This window comes from Ptychodera flava, chromosome 20 (assembly GCF_041260155.1).
Source record: "Ptychodera flava strain L36383 chromosome 20, AS_Pfla_20210202, whole genome shotgun sequence".
NCBI classification, from domain to species: domain Eukaryota; kingdom Metazoa; phylum Hemichordata; class Enteropneusta; family Ptychoderidae; genus Ptychodera; species Ptychodera flava.
In genome coordinates, this window is record NC_091947.1 from 24,635,825 (window position 1) to 24,652,231 (window position 16,407).

Here is a 16,407-nt window from a genome sequence, read left to right on the forward strand (position 1 = left end):
TAAAAATAAGGAAATGATTTTTTTTTATGTTTAAAAAGGGATATAATTTTATTTACTACTTCCAACTTGGTCAGAGAATCTTATGGGAAGGCTCCATTAACTTAGGAATACCCTACTTCCCTATGAGGATCAATTTCACAGACCTGCCTTTCCTACAATGGCACTACAATGGCACCAGCTGGATTAGATAAACATAACAATATACACCTTGAGGGATTAGAAGTCTTCTGTTTGTCACCCGAGTTGGTCAGGCAAGGACTTGGGTTTCAGGTACCATGCAAGTTATGCAGTCTTCCCCTATTAAATGTGATCTCTTTACGAAATTCAATGTCAGTTAACAAAATACATTGCTTTTACAGGCATTTTTCTTGTACCATAACAGCTGATCTTTTGTTTTAATTTGCAGGGAAAAACAGCTACATGATTATACATAAAGGCTGTCTTTATATTTACAATAGTGACTCTAGCAAAAAACCTCGTAATTGTTTCAGTTTACTGGGGTACTCAAGGTAAGCAGGAATTTCCATCAAATATGTTTCAGTTTACCAAAGTGAAATACTGTAATTTATTGTTTTTTCTCAAAGCTACGTAGTGTAACTGTCATGTCTGACAATTTTTTTCTCTGCTTTTGTGATTTAGAGTTGTTTTACCCAGACTTTGGTTTTGTCAATGTCATGTGTCAGTGTGCAACATGCATTAACGCTGATAGGTGAATGAATGACTGAACCTGAGTTTGATTATATCAGCACTATGCAGGATATATATATACACAATATTGTGAGTTTTGTCAGTGTCGACAAGCAGAGTACTGGGTATTTCAACATGCTATGTGAAGTAGATCAAGAAACTGTAGCTGACACATGCTACCAAAAACTGAAAAAATTATCAAAAGTTGCAGGTTTCAGAGTATTTTGTAAGACATGTACCTTGCAAAATAAAAAACTCCAGTGGGTACTAAATCAACTGTTGGAAATATCGAGCATTTTCAAAATGTGTCTATTTGTTATCTATAGTTTTGTCCTTTATCTTCTATGATATCAACCGATATTTGGATTTTAAACTTCTTTGAAACTGCCAGCATAGTAGTATTTAATGGTATTTTGTCCAAGTCCAGATATTTTGAGTGCCTCTGACAGGATTAGTTCACTGAAAAGGATCGTAAGACACAATTCTGGAAAGCTTTAATATCATCACTGTAACTTGCAAGAACCATCGAATTATTGTTATGTTTTTGCCTGGTGAAGTGTGTTTTGATTCTGTCAGCAATATCAGACAAAAGCATCAAATTTGCTGTGCCTCAAAGATATAAAAGCAGGGATATTCTATATAGAGTTGATAGTGGTATGCCTCAAAAAACACGTCAGACAGCGCCTTCATATGTTGACAAGGCCTCTCTCAGCCTTTTTAGATGTCTTTGAATTCCAGTACTTGAGTGTTTTACCCCATAGTGTTTTATGAATCTGCAACTGGGTAACACCACGCTGTTTAAATACCGGTAGCCTTTGTTTCAGTTACATGCGGGACTGAATGAGCTAAAATATTGCAGTTTTGATTTCATGGGAACTGTATCAGCAGAGGTGATTGCTCACAATGGTGTTATCGTAAAAACCCTAATAATTCAACCACTCTATTAATTCGACCACCCTATTATTTTCTCTAAACGTACTTTTCTTTTACACTTATCAATTCAGCCACAGATGGAAATTGAGACTTTCTCAATCTCTAATAATTTGATCAACCAATCATGACAAGCTGTGTTGAACATTCTATTTTTGATAAAATAAACAGAATAATACAATGATTAATATACTGCACAGAATGTCTAAGTCGGGACTTCAGAAAAGTCACCTTTATATGTTTCAATCATCCAAGACTGTAAGCATATCACTTACGAACTGTCACAAAGGTTGAAATCCCTGATATTTCGACCACTAAATTTATTTTGGCTTTGTTAATTTCTAATAATGCAACAATTTAAAATCGTAATTATTTTTTCTGGTCAAATTGATGGGTTTTTAGCTCCCATAGCCATATGTATATATGGCAATGGAAGCTATTCTTATAGGCTAGGGAAATGTCTGTATGTATGTATGTCTGTATGTCTGTGTGTCTGTATGTCTGTGTCTGTATGTCTGTATGTCTGTATGTCTGTCCGTCAACATCAAAAACTCCAAAACCGCTGTACATTTCATCTTGATATTTGGTGTGTACATGGATGATGGGCTGTAGATGAGATTTTGTTCAAATGAAGTTGTCATTGCCAAAAATATGCAAATTAAGTGAAAAAATGTAAAAACAGTCAAAATTGAAAAAACTCAATAACCACTGAGCAGATTACATGAAAAATTGGCATGTAAGTACTTTGGGCTGACATGAAATGATTGTGCACATCTTGGGTCAGTATCTTGGACTTGCTATTTTTCATGAATTTTTTTGTAATTTCTCCCATTTTTGGTCAAAAAATCTTCTCTGAAACCACAAGTCCGATTGATTTGAAACTTGGTATGGAAGTTCATAGGAGTGACCTTTCCCAAATTTGGGCAAATCGTGGTGAAATTTGCATATTTTTAGTTTACACGTCCATAGACTCCCATGTATTAGGCAGATCTCCATAGACTCCCATGTATAAGGCCACGAAAAAAAAATTTAGTTTCTCATCGTATTCATATTGCAAAAAGGATGCAGTGACACAATTTTTAGTCCCCATGGATGAAGTCCAGTGGGCTTATAGATTGGGTCATGTCCGTCTGTTCGTCCATCCGTGAGTCCATCCGTTCACGCAGACATCTCGGATATTTTGACAAAATGTCATGTGACCTTGATGACCTTTGATCTCAAATATACATATTTGTCCATAACTCAGTAACCACGAGTGCTGCCACCCTTCATATATGGTATGATGGAACACCTTTATGACGCCACATATTGTACCTCATTAATTATGCACATATCTAATTTTGAGCGAGCCAATAGAGCTAGAGGTCTGATTTTTGGTATGTAGGGATAACTTAGCAAAACAATTTTTTTGACAAAATGTCATGTGACCTCGGTGACCTTTGACCTCAAATATACATATTTGTCCATAACTTAGTAACCACGAGTGCTGCCACCCTTCATATATGGTATGATGGGACACCTTATGACGCCACATATTGTACTTCATTTATTATGCGCATATCTAATTTAGAGCGAGCCAAGAGAGCTAGAGGTCTGATTTTTGGTATATAGGGATAACTTAGCAATACAATTTTTTTGACAAAATGTCACGTGACCTCGGTGACCTTTGACCTCAAATATACATATTTGTCCATAACTCAGTAACCACAAGTGCTACAGCCTTCATGTATGGTATGATGGGACACCTTATGACGCCACATATTGTACCTCATTAATTACGCGCATATCTAATTTTGAGCGAGCCAATAGAGCTAGCGGTTTGATTTTTGGTGTATAGGGATAACTTAGCAATACAATTTTTTTGACAAAATGTCACGTGACCTTGGTGACCTTTGACCTCAGATATACATATTTGTCCATAACTCAGTAACCACAAGTGCTACACCCTTCATGTATGGTATGATGGGACACCTTATGACGCCACATATTGTACCTCATTAATTATGCGCATATCTAATTTTGAGCGAGCCAATAGAGCTAGAGGTCTCATTTTTGGTATATAGGGATAACTTAGCAATACAATTTTTTTGACAAAATGTCACATAACCTTGGTGACCTTTGACCTCAAATGTACATATTTGTCCATAACTCAGTAACCACAAGTGCTACAGCCTTCATGTATGGTATGATGGGACACCTTATGACGCCACATATTGTACCTCATTAAAGATGTGCATATCTAATTTTGAGCGAGCCAATAGAGCTAGAGGTCTGATTTTTGGTATATAGGGATAACTTAGCAATACAATTTTTTTGACAAAATGTCACGTGACCTCGGTGACCTTTGACCTCAAATATACATATTTGTCCATAACTCAGTAACCACAAGTGCTACACCCTTCATATTTGGTATGGTTGGACACCGTATGACACCACATACTGTACCTCAACAATTATGCACATATCTCATTCTGAGCAAGCCAATAGAGCTGGATGTCTGATTTTTGGTATATAGGGATAACTATAGGAGAGAAATTTTTTGACCAAATGTCATGTGACCTCGATGACCTTTTACCTAAAATATATGTTTATGTCAATAAATAAGTAACCACAAGTGCTATGTCCTTTGTATTTAGTAGGATGGGAGACCTTATGACAACACACGCTTTACCTCATTAATTATGTACACATCTAATTCTGGGCAAGCAAATAGAGCTAGAGATCTGATTTTTGTCATATAGGGATAAATTAGCAATATAATTTTTTTTTCCAAAATGTCATGTGACCTCGATGACCTTTGACCTTGATTATACATATATATGCATATCTCAGTAACCACAAGTTCTATACCCTCCAATTTTGATAGGATATTCAGCGTGTTCATTTTTAGCCGGATGCCGGCCAAATTGACCGGCTACTTTAGTATTTTGGCCGGCTACTTTTCAGCACTGTTTCGCTCTCTGGCCCGGAAATTCTGGTTTTGATAACAATAATTAGATTTTTTTGGTGGTCTTGTAAGCCGCAGATAATATTTCAGAAGTGCCGATGTGGCTATATGTTGCTATCACTGTAGTACCGCGATCAGCGAACGTGTTGTACTCTACACCGTGACTGGGAAACGCTCTCGAGGTCAACCTCGCTCGCCCGATCACAGCCCGAATTATTCCGACGTGCACATCGGGTATAGCCGAAAATTGGACTAACATACAATTACGTTATGCCCGCGAATAGCCGACCATTTCCGAATGAAGCCGACTTTTGTTTCGCTCAAATGCGGAAGAGAAAGTCGACGCTTGAGAGCTTTTGTTTTCTGCGTAAGAGTAGGGCCTAGTCTGATGGGTTTGGTAGGTTTTTGATCAAATCTAAAGCGACCACAAGTTACTGAGTCTCATTTTTCATACTTTCGAAACGCCACATCAATCTATCCATGGTCGATCACGATGTCAACTCAAGTCGATCGACATCACGTTTTGTGGAGGGGCCATGGTTGTGTGCATCGCGGAAGAGAAAGTCGACGCTTGAAAACTTTGATTTTCTGACTTTGTCTGTTGGTTTTGGGAGGTTTAGATCAAATCTAAATAAACAAAAAATTACTTGGTCTCACTCTTCGTACTTCTGAAACGCTACGTCGATGACAGTGTCAAATTTCAGGTCGACCGATATCGCGTTGTATGTACTGTGTTACAATTGACTACCGGTGCTTTGTACACACACGGTGTAGTGCAGGCTGGCGTTCAGTGTCGTTAGTTTGAGGTTTTATCAAACATGAACACTGAAATTTAGCTCTCTTTTTCAATTATATTCAACATCAGCAAAAAATCAATAATCAGCTCGCGGATTCGTTTTATTGTGAAATTAGTACAGTGAATTAAAATCACTGAAAATTGTGTTCCTATAATTCATTGAATTGAATAAACTCTTTGATTTTACTGTATCTTCAATCAAGTTTATTTAAATCAGTAAAACACTTTGTACAGCCAGGCTGGTCAGGATTCTAGCGGATCGTTACGTGGGTTGTAAAAACCCTAGACCCCATTCTCTGATGTATTTCAAAATGTTTGTTCAAGTCATGAGCTAAACATAATTCTACACAACAGTCTGGTGAAATTTTGCTATTATCCATGTCAACTGAATGCAGTTGACAGGCCCGAGTGATATCAAATTAATTTTTCTGTCTTTTTTAAACTTTATCCCTTGAAAACATGTTGTAATTGGCAATGATAATGATTATTCTGTATTCTGAAATGGTCTTTAATACTGTACAAGAATGCATAAAATTACTCAAAAATGTCTTCAAAATGTAAAAATTTCTTGCCCACAGGGACGAGGGATCCCGTCCCTGAAACCCTCTCCCCCTTTGAAATAGCCTTCTATACACTGTATAAGAATGCATGGAATTGCTCAGAAATGTCTTCAAATTTAAAAATAATCCTTAACACTCTCATGCTGAAATGGTCTTTCATACAGTACAATGATGCATGAAATTACTCCAAAATGTCTTCAAATTTTAAAAATTTCTTGCACACCCTCCCTGAGACCCTCCCCCCTGTGTGTATGTTGGAATAGCCTTTTATACACTGTATAAGAATGCATGAAATTGCTTAGAACTGTCTCCTCCCCCCCCCCCCCCCCCCCCCATCCGCCCGCCCAGGGAACCTGGTTGCACACAGAAGCTATAAGCCTACTTCTCTGAATTTTCCGCCTACTTCAAAAATTTTTGAGAACCCTGGGATATTAGACCTTAAGATGTCACATCTTGTACGTCATTTATAATGCGCATATGTATTTCTTGGCTGGCCAATACTGCTAGAGGTCTGATCTTTTTTCCCGATTTAGAACCATAACTTAGACATGCCTCATGTGTTTCAAATTGGGAACAACGACATAGACCAATGTGCCCATAGATCTCAACATATACACTCCAGTGATACTTCTTAATGACCACATTTTCCTGCCCCATCAAGACTAATACTCCTATTACAAGTGGGGACTATGTCATTGTAAATGACTCGTTGAGTTAATTGTTGTATCACAGTATTCGATATATCTAATTCTGTATTTTTTCCATTTTATATTCTGAATAAATACATTAAACATATTTCACTGTCTCCAGTACATTACATTTAAGTATTTTCACTTCATGCACTTTATCCCTTTCACACATGTTCAAATATCTGACCAGAGAACAAACACTAAATAGTCAAGGATGGGAGCTACAGTGTCATTGACGCTATTTTTACAGTAATGTCATGTTGCATAATTGCAGGGAAGTTTAGTCTTGTGGCTCATCTGCATGTACATAGTTTCTGGGGTAGACCATCAGTATGACAGCAGTACAACAAAGAGTCACACAAATAAATATTCATAAGTCAACATAATTCATTAATTAACAATCAAGTCGCACAACACGTCAGGTTCTACAAATAGAGTAGCTGTACAGGTCAGGTCTACATAAATTGTGTGTCTACACATGGTCTACATACATTGTATATTTTCATATGGTCTACCACATACCGGATAGGTCTACATACATTGTATACATCTTCATATGGTCTGCCACGTAGGTCTACATACATTGTACACATCTTCACATAGTCCACCACATAGGTCTGCATACGTTGTACACATCTTCACATAGTCTACCACATCAGTCTACATACATTGTACACATCTTCACATAGTCCACCACATAGGTCTACATACATAGTACACATCTTCACATAGTCTACCACATAGGTCTACATACATTGTACACATCTTCACATAGTCTACCACATAGGTCTACATACATTGTACACATCTTCACATAGTCCACCACATAGGTCTGCATACGTTGTACACATCTTCACATAGTCTACCACATCAGTCTACATACATTGTACACGTCTTCACATGGTCTACCACATAGGTCTACATATGGTCTCTACCACAAAGTGAACATGTACATGCATATACAGGACAGGGAGGTATGTAATTGTCTCGAAACTGACATTGTACGAGCAGAAGTACGGCCTCGTACTTTCATATTACGAGTGACGTAAGTCACACATGCCTTTTGACCTAATTTTTAGCTCCCATAGCCATATGTATGTATGGCAATGGAAGCTATTCTTATAGGCTAGGGAAATGTCTGTATGTATGTATGTCTGTATGTCTGTATGTCTGTATGTCTGTCCGTCAACATCAAAAACTCCAAAACCGCTGTACATTTCATCTTGATATTTGGTGTGTACATGGATGATGGGCTGTAGATGAGATTTTGTTCAAATGAAGTTGTCATTGCCAAAAATATGCAAATTAAGTGAAAAAATGTAAAAACAGTCAAAATTGAAAAAACTCAATAACCACTGAGCAGATTACATGAAAAATTAGCATGTAAGTACTTTGGGCTGACATGAAATGATTGTGCACATCTTGGGTCAGTATCTTGGACTTGCTATTTTTCATGAATTTTTTTGTAATTTTCTCCCATAATTTTTTTGTAATTTTTGGTCAAAAAATCTCCTGCTCTCAAACCACAAGTCCGATTGATTTGAAACTTGGTATGGAAGTGCATAGGAGTGACCTTTGCCAAATTTGGGCAAAATTTGCATATTTTTAGTTTACACGTCCATAGACTCCCATGTATAAGGCAGATCTCCATAGACTCCCATGTATAAAGGCCACGAAAAATAAAAATTTAGTTTCTCATCGTATTCATATTGCAAAAAGGATGCAGTGACACAATTTTTAGTCCCCACGGATGAAGTCCAGTGAGCTTATAGATTGGGTTATGTCCGTCTGTTCGTCCATCCATGAGTCCATCCGTTCACACAGATATCTCAGATATTTTGACAAAATGTCATGTGACCTTGATGACCTTTGATCTCAAATATACATATTTGTCCATAACTCAGTAACCACAAGTGCTACCACCCTTCATATATGGTATGATGGGACAGCTTATGACGCCACATATTGTACCTCATTAATTATGCACATATCTAATTTTGAGCGAGCCAATAGAGCTAGAGGTCTGATTTTTGGTATATAGGGATAACTTAGCAAAACAATTTTTTTGACAAAATGTCACGTGACCTGGGTGACCTTTGACCTCAAATATACATATTTGTCCATAACTCAGTAACCACAAGTGCTACAGCCTTCATGTATGGTATGATGGGACACCTTATGACGCCACATATTGTACCTCATTAATTATGTGCATATCTAATTTTGAGCGAGCCAATAGAGCTAGAGGTCTGATTTTTGGTATATAGGGATAACTTAGCAATACAATTTTTTTGACAAAATGTCACGTGACCTCGGTGACCTTTGACCTCAAATATACATATTTGTCCATAACTCAGTAACCACAAGTGCTACAGCCTTCATGTATGGTATGATGGGACACCTTATGACACCACATATTGTACCTCATTAATTATGCACATATCTAATTTTGAGCGAGCCAATAGAGCTAGAGGTCTGATTTTTGGTATATAGGGATAACTTAGCAAAACAATTTTTTGACCAAATGTCATGTGACCTCGGTGACCTTTGACCTCAAATATACATATTTTTCCATAACTCGGTAACCACAAGTGCTACACCCTTCATGTTTGGTATGATGGGACACCTGATGACGCCACATACTGTACCTCAGTAATTATGCGCATATCTCATTCTGAGAGAGCCAATAGAGCTGGATGTCTGATATTTGGTATATAGGGATAACTTAGCAATACAATTTTTTGACCAAATGTCATGTGACCTCGATGACCTTTTACCTAAAATATATGTTTATGTCAATAAATAAGTAACCACAAGTGCTATGTCCTTTGTATTTAGTAGGATGGGAGACCTTATGACAACACACGCTTTACCTCATTAATTATGTACACATCTAATTCTGGACAAGCAAATAGAGCTAGAGATCTGATTTTTTGGCATATAGGGATTAATTAGCAATATAATTTTTTTTTTCAAAATGTCATGTGACCTCGATGACCTTTGACCTTGATTATACATATATATGCATATTTCAGTAACCACAAGTTCTATACCCTCCAATTTTGATAGGATATTAGACCTTAAGATGTCACATCTTGTACCTCATTTATAATGCGCATATGTATTTCTTGGCTGGCCAATACTGCTAGAGGTCTGATCTTTTTCCCAATTTAGAACCATAACTTAGACATGCCTCATGTGTTTCAAATTGGGAACAACGACATAGACCTATGTGCCCATAGATCTCAACATATACACTCCAGTGATACTTCTTAATGACCACATTTTCCTGCCCCATCAAGACTAATACTCCTATTACAAGTAGGGACTGTCATTGTCAATAACTTGTTTAGTTAATGGTTGTATCACAGTATTCGATATTTCTAATTCTGTATTTTTTCCATTTTATATTCTGAATAATTACATTAAACATATTTCACTGTCTCCAGTACATTTCATTTAAGTATTTTCACTTCATGCACTTTATCCCTTTCACACATGTTCAAATATCTGACCAGAGAACAAACACTAAATAGTCCAGGATGGGAGCTACAGTGTCATTGACGTAATTTTTTATGAATACGCCTAGGACTGAGTTGTATTCCATGGATGAAAGATTTTTGTTTATGTGAAAGGATTTTACGACAAACGAACGCTTAGACACATTTTCTGTGTATATTCGAAACTCGGAAGTAGGAGCGGGTGTGAACTTCGTATGATTATTTTTTTGGTCGTGAGAGCGGGTTCAGTGCAGTGCGGAGGAATACTTTTAGGCTTTGACTTTCGGACGAGTCTGTACGTACGGGTCAAGACTGGAGACGACGCGACACTCTGACTTATTATACGCCACGATGGTAGACTTTTTTGCAGACGTCGATTGTAACATTAAGCTGTTAAAGAAGAACCAAAGAAGAGGTTGCAATGTCCGAACATGACAATCTGAAGTTATCGAAACAGTTTCTCTTCTCAGGCTGAATTTAGTACGACCGAAAGCAATAAAATAAGGCCTGATACTGAGATACATTAACGAGAATGAAATCCGACAGTCAAAACACTTTATCTTCCGAATAGGCCTATCGTATTAATGAAATTCAAATGAAATCTGACGATCGAAAGTTTCTCTTCAGAATTTAGTATGACCAAAAGCAATAAATAGCGCCCGATTCTGACGTATATTTGCGTTTAGGCCTATGTCAAAGCCAAAAGAAATCGGACGGTTGAAACAGTTTCTCTTCCGAACAATACATGTTCCAAATACCTGTACGTAAGGCTGTGAAAACAAAAGTAACACTCTCATTACAGAGCTCATCGTAAATAATGATCAGTTAACGAGGTGTCAAAGCTTTTCAAACAGCAATTTTTGGTGTGTCAATCTGCGCAAAACAATAGTAAGGGTGTTACCGTTGCTTTGTGATAACCCGTCGAAACACCCGGGTATAGAAAACTCAGACAGTCAAAACGAGAGCAAATCAGGCAAATAATTGACACCTATAGAATATCTGACGTCGGCTTGGTTTATGAGATTGGCGACAGACCGCTGGAGACAATAAGTTTTGGCTCATTTTGTTGACCGCCGGTCGACCTCGATTGGTTGAAATGCACTTGAACCTACCGCCGTTGTAAATCTTTTTAACTTTCTCGAATTCAAAAGTGCAATGATTTCACATACATAAAACCTGCGTGGCTCGCGAGTCAGCTTATGACCTCAAAATAATCTGATCACCACATTATGTTAATCACAGTGTACAATGAATAATATGAAGGATTTTATGAGTTGGCGGGTGTTTTTGTGGCACCCGTGTGTACCTCATATTGTACAGTCTATTTGAAAATGACCTCTACCCAACAATGATTTTAAAGACTAACATTTTTCTGACCTCGCATTCAACTTCAAGTTTTGAAAAAGCACATTATCGGAACCACACTATTATTGGTGTGTATTGTTGAGAATACGGCCCCGCCTACTGAATAATGGTATAGTCAGGTCACTGTGGGGTCAATATTCCTGTTTGTCATCGCGGAACTTGCAGAAGCCATACAAGATATCGATGCTCGATACTTCTATATTCAATTCGTTCGTTCGCGCTCCTGAACAACAAAAAAACATCACTCAAGACCAACTCATCACATTCCAAACTTACCTAGCTACACTCAGTTCGGTAGATAAGTTCCAGGCATCAGTCATAGTATAAATGCTGATGTCGATTTGTCGACGTCAATGAAGTCGGCGTCGACGTAATAATGTATTTTTACAAATATATTTATTTATTTGGCGTTAATTAGAGGAAAATCACATCAGAGGGTGAATGACGTTTGTATTACAATATCGTGGGTAGGCTAAACTGGCCGTTTTGTTTATCGCTATTATTGCCTACTCCCACCGTACCGCCCATCGTCTGTAACTTGCACGCGATGTTTGCACACGAACGAACGCCCAATGCCAGTCACTCAGAGTTGTCGGTTTTCTTGCTACCCAAGTTGAAATATATGCAATTATGAATGTAATTTTTGAAAATTCACTAATGCATGCAATACCAATTACGATGAACCCACAATTTATTTGTTGTTGAGATTTTGTCAACAGTGTTATAAATATAGTGCTGCAAAGTCAGTAGTAGGGCCTACCCACGTGAAAGACGTTTTGAACTCGTTCCCGTACTTGCTATATTCAAGCTGAAATCAGTCAAGTCATTACGTGTTTATTTCGCATATTTGCTATATTTTAGCACCCGTACTCAGAACCCCACTTTGACATTCTGTTTGGCATGTTTCTACGTTCATTTCGAATCCTATTTTGTCTTTTTTTTTCAACGCTCAGTTCGACGCTGTTTTTGTTGATTTTGGGACCTGCATTACGTCACTCGTACTTTGAAAGTACGGCACATCACGTCACTCGTACTTCGCTCGTACGAGCTCGTAGGTCTGCTCGTAGTTCGTCCATTTTGAGACGATTAGATAAATGGGACAGGACACCCCGGCAGCCGTGTTACATGCTGCACTTGGCAGCAGTTGTGGATTCAGAACAAACTGCCGGATCGTTATTTTCTTTCCCACATCAACGTACCGTACAGTTGAGAAGATGAATAATACAGATGGACAAATACAGCTACGTTGACATTGCTATGATTTGATTTTTATAGGGTGATGCGTGCAATGGATATAGCTGCACCAGATGCTAAATCATTTGTCTTCAAATTAATCCACATTAAGCCAGATGAAAGGGCATGGTATTTCGCCACGGGGTCGGATCGTGAAATGCAGGTTGGTGGTCCATTTCTCTTACATGGTACTTGATTAGTGCTTTCGCATGTGAAGACCATAGGCAGTCACTGTACCTTGGCAATTATGTACAGAATTTGGTGGGGGTCATGCTCTTCTCAATCTCATATTATACAAGTACTCATGTTAACAATGTGCTTTGTACAAATAGGTGTTTGAAAAGTACCCAGAGTGAAAAAGAAAGCGTGCTTATACTGCTCAAAGACACTTAAATGATTAATAAGATTGCGGTATATGAATCTCAATAGAGCACGTGTGTACAGTTGATATCATACTGTCATATCATGTGTTTTGGGCTTGTGTATGGAACATAATGCTATTTTAGAAAATTCTCAACTTATCGGAAACCTACATGTTAAATATCTGGAGAAGTTTTGTCAGATTTATTTACAGTTCACTATTTATGCCTGTCACACAGAATGATGACAAAATGAGATTCAAAGTGACTGAAAGAAACAATTAAATTTTATTAAAAATGATTAAAAATCAAAAATGCAGATAACATCCAGAAGGAGATCGATGTTAAGTTATTTGAAAGAAACAAACAATGAGACTGATACAGTGTAGCTAAGAATGATTTATGTATTCCTTTGACAGCTTTGGATGGCAGTCATCAAATCAGAAATGGAGAAATTTTCACATGGAGAGGTGTCAGGACAGTAAGTAGAAATCATAATTCTTGTACAGACAGGTGTAGGGCATGTCAAAGTAATTCTGTCATCTGTAGTAGCCAATCCATGATTTTCACCAGGATGGCCAAATAAAAACAAGCGCACCATCAATTCTGCGTCATGCTAGTGATGGTCTATTGGTAAATATAGTTGACATGCCTCTCTTTCCATATATGGATATTATGCAAATTTTGTATGATGATTTACATGCAATTAACTTTACATGCAAGTAACTTTGAACCTGTCAATACATTCCTCCCTGTATGCTTGCCCCACCCTGCTGCCCTCTTTTCATCACTATATGTTACTGCGGGGTGCTTTGAGAAGAAACTGTACTTACAACTACAATTTTAGTCATACAAATGACTGCATTAGTGTCAATATGATAAATTTTTGTATGCTATATTCTTTTCTTGACTTTGCCATCATGCGTGCATCTCAGCTTTGATTAGATACTTTACATGATAGAACTTGGTAAACTGTGACCTTACTTTGTACAATTTTAAAATTATTTAGCATACTCTTATCTCTTCCAATAGGTAAAGCAAATATGCAAATCAAGTTACAGTATATGTGTGAGTAGGGAGCCATGGCAGTGGCTTACAAAACTGTACAGAACTTTCTCCCACAGATATGTAACTCCCCCAAACTGTTTTTTGAAGCTAGAAATTCTGTCAAATTTCAAATTTCTGACTTCTTGAATGTAGAAACCCACAAAGACAGAAAATTAGATTTTAAAGTATTGACCTTGTTCATCTTTTTCAGAACCCATAAATTGGTATTGGGATTGAAGAGACCATCTTTTACCCATGATTCCATTTCGCTAGCAGATGATGATGCCATATACAATGCATTGGAAATGGGTGTCAAATACGACGAAAGCTCTGATTGGGAGAGCCATAATTATTCAGATTTAGGGGACAGTGCAGGTATGTTGATTGTTCCCTTTTGAGTCTTTATCATTTTATCATGTGAAAGTAAGACTATAGCTGACCAAGTACCAATTAACTTTAGACAAAGGAAAGTTTTTTCTGTCTGTCAGGGTCAATATATGCAGCTTCAGTGAATACTGTCTAAGAGTGCCCATACAACACATCACAGTTAATGGTTACCTACTAATCTTTTCAGATGTCCCCATGGGCTAATGTTTGTCTCTAGGGATAGTCCGTGGGCTAGAGGGGTCTACGTGCACCCCCCCCCCACAGGATAACAATCCTGTATTTTTCAGAACCCTTGGGATCCCTAGAATACGAAATGGAATTTTAACAGGGAAAATATAGGGACGCAATAGCTGTTATGGGTCATGTTTTGAAGTTTTTGATGTTCACTATTGTTATTTTGACAGAAAACAACTCATCACTTCACAGCATAAGAGAATAATTAGCCCCTTCTATCATCTTTCTTTTATGAAGTTAAAACTTGACCCTCCTAGTCCGTGGGCTAGAGGGGGTCTACGTGCACCCCCCCCCCCCCCCCACAGGATAACAAACCTGTATTTTTCAGAACCCTTGGGATCCCTAGAATACGAAATGGAATTTTAACAGGAAAAATATAGGGACGCAATAGCTGTTATGGTCATGTTTTGAAGGGTACCGCAAAATCGCGATTTTCCAAGCCAAATGCAAACTTTGGGGTATGGGGTAGGTTTTGGTTATATATCATGAAAACTACACAAGATAATGCATGTAACAATATGTCATTCTAAAGATTAGTAAATTATCTTTCTAATGATACCTAACAAGTCAGGTTATATTTAAAAACAAGCTCAGCAGATAACTTATAAGAAGACAGTTTTAACAAAAATGCATGCAAATCTGCAACACTGTTATTTTGCGGTACCCTTCAAAATATGACTGTTACAGCTGTAGATTCCCAATATTTTTTCTGTTAAAAGTCTATTTCATATTTCTGACATGTCCTTGTATCAAATAAAACAGATTTCAGACAAAGCAATGCATATTTTATTATGCCTAGCTAAACAATTGGTAGAATTTGAGTTTTACTGTAATTTGCAATGTTAAATTTTGGGGTAAGGGGTAAGTTTTGGTTATATTTGACAAAAAGTGTAGAAGATATTGCATAGTGCAATATGTCATCTTAAAGAGGAATAAATTCCCTTTCTAATGATACCAAACAAGTGAGGTTATGTTAAAAAATGAGCTCAGCACATGACTTACAAGAAGACAGATTTGACGAAAATGCATTTGGCTTGGAAAATCGTGATTTTGCGGTACCCTTCAAAACATGACCATAACAGCTATATTTCAAATATCAAAAAAGTCACATTCACTTTCACTCTCTGGCTACTGAACTGTGCACAAGTAAAAACTAGAGGAAGTGTTTTGAGAGTTTGATGTAAATGTTGGCGACAGTGATTTATGTGAGATGGGCAATCTCCCTACAACAGAGGCTCTCCTCTGGCATTGGTATGACTTGACAGCGATTTCAACCACACCCAGTGTGCCACTTCAAAGTTGACAAATGGGATCGGTAAGGCCAAGGGATTTCCTATATCCGAATCACTACCAGAAATTGAAAAAAATTCACTTCCCAAATCACAATCGCTCTCATTTTTGGATCATTATGTACTCTCTTTACTGTAAATTTAGCCCTCTTTTGCGAAGCGTTCAATATAACTCTGGACTTGTCTGCTGTATGACCTCATTTTGAAGTCAGGAAGCTGAGGATGTCACAGTTAGAATGCATGTAGGCCACATCCTGGTTTTAGTTGCAGTTACAACTCAACAACAAGTGAAAGTGAATGAAACCAACACTGTTATGATATTTTAGGGAGGAACAAAGAGCAAATAATACAAAATCAGCTGAGTAATGTTCCTCTTTAACTTTG

The 16,407-nt window shown here is 37.5% G+C and overlaps 1 protein-coding gene across 4 annotated transcripts in view; it reads left to right on the top strand.

Annotated features, from left to right (window-relative positions):
* Positions 1-16,407, top strand: part of LOC139120383 (SH3 domain-binding protein 2-like) — a 49,923-nt gene that overhangs the window by 18,492 nt on the left and 15,024 nt on the right. For all 4 annotated transcript variants that reach the window (XM_070684763.1, XM_070684761.1, XM_070684762.1 and 1 more), the window contains exons 4-7: positions 407-509; positions 12,750-12,870; positions 13,486-13,547; positions 14,325-14,488. In XM_070684763.1, the coding sequence (XP_070540864.1) occupies positions 407-509; positions 12,750-12,870; positions 13,486-13,547; positions 14,325-14,488 (450 nt within the window). The remainder of the gene's footprint in view (positions 1-406; positions 510-12,749; positions 12,871-13,485; positions 13,548-14,324; positions 14,489-16,407) is intronic.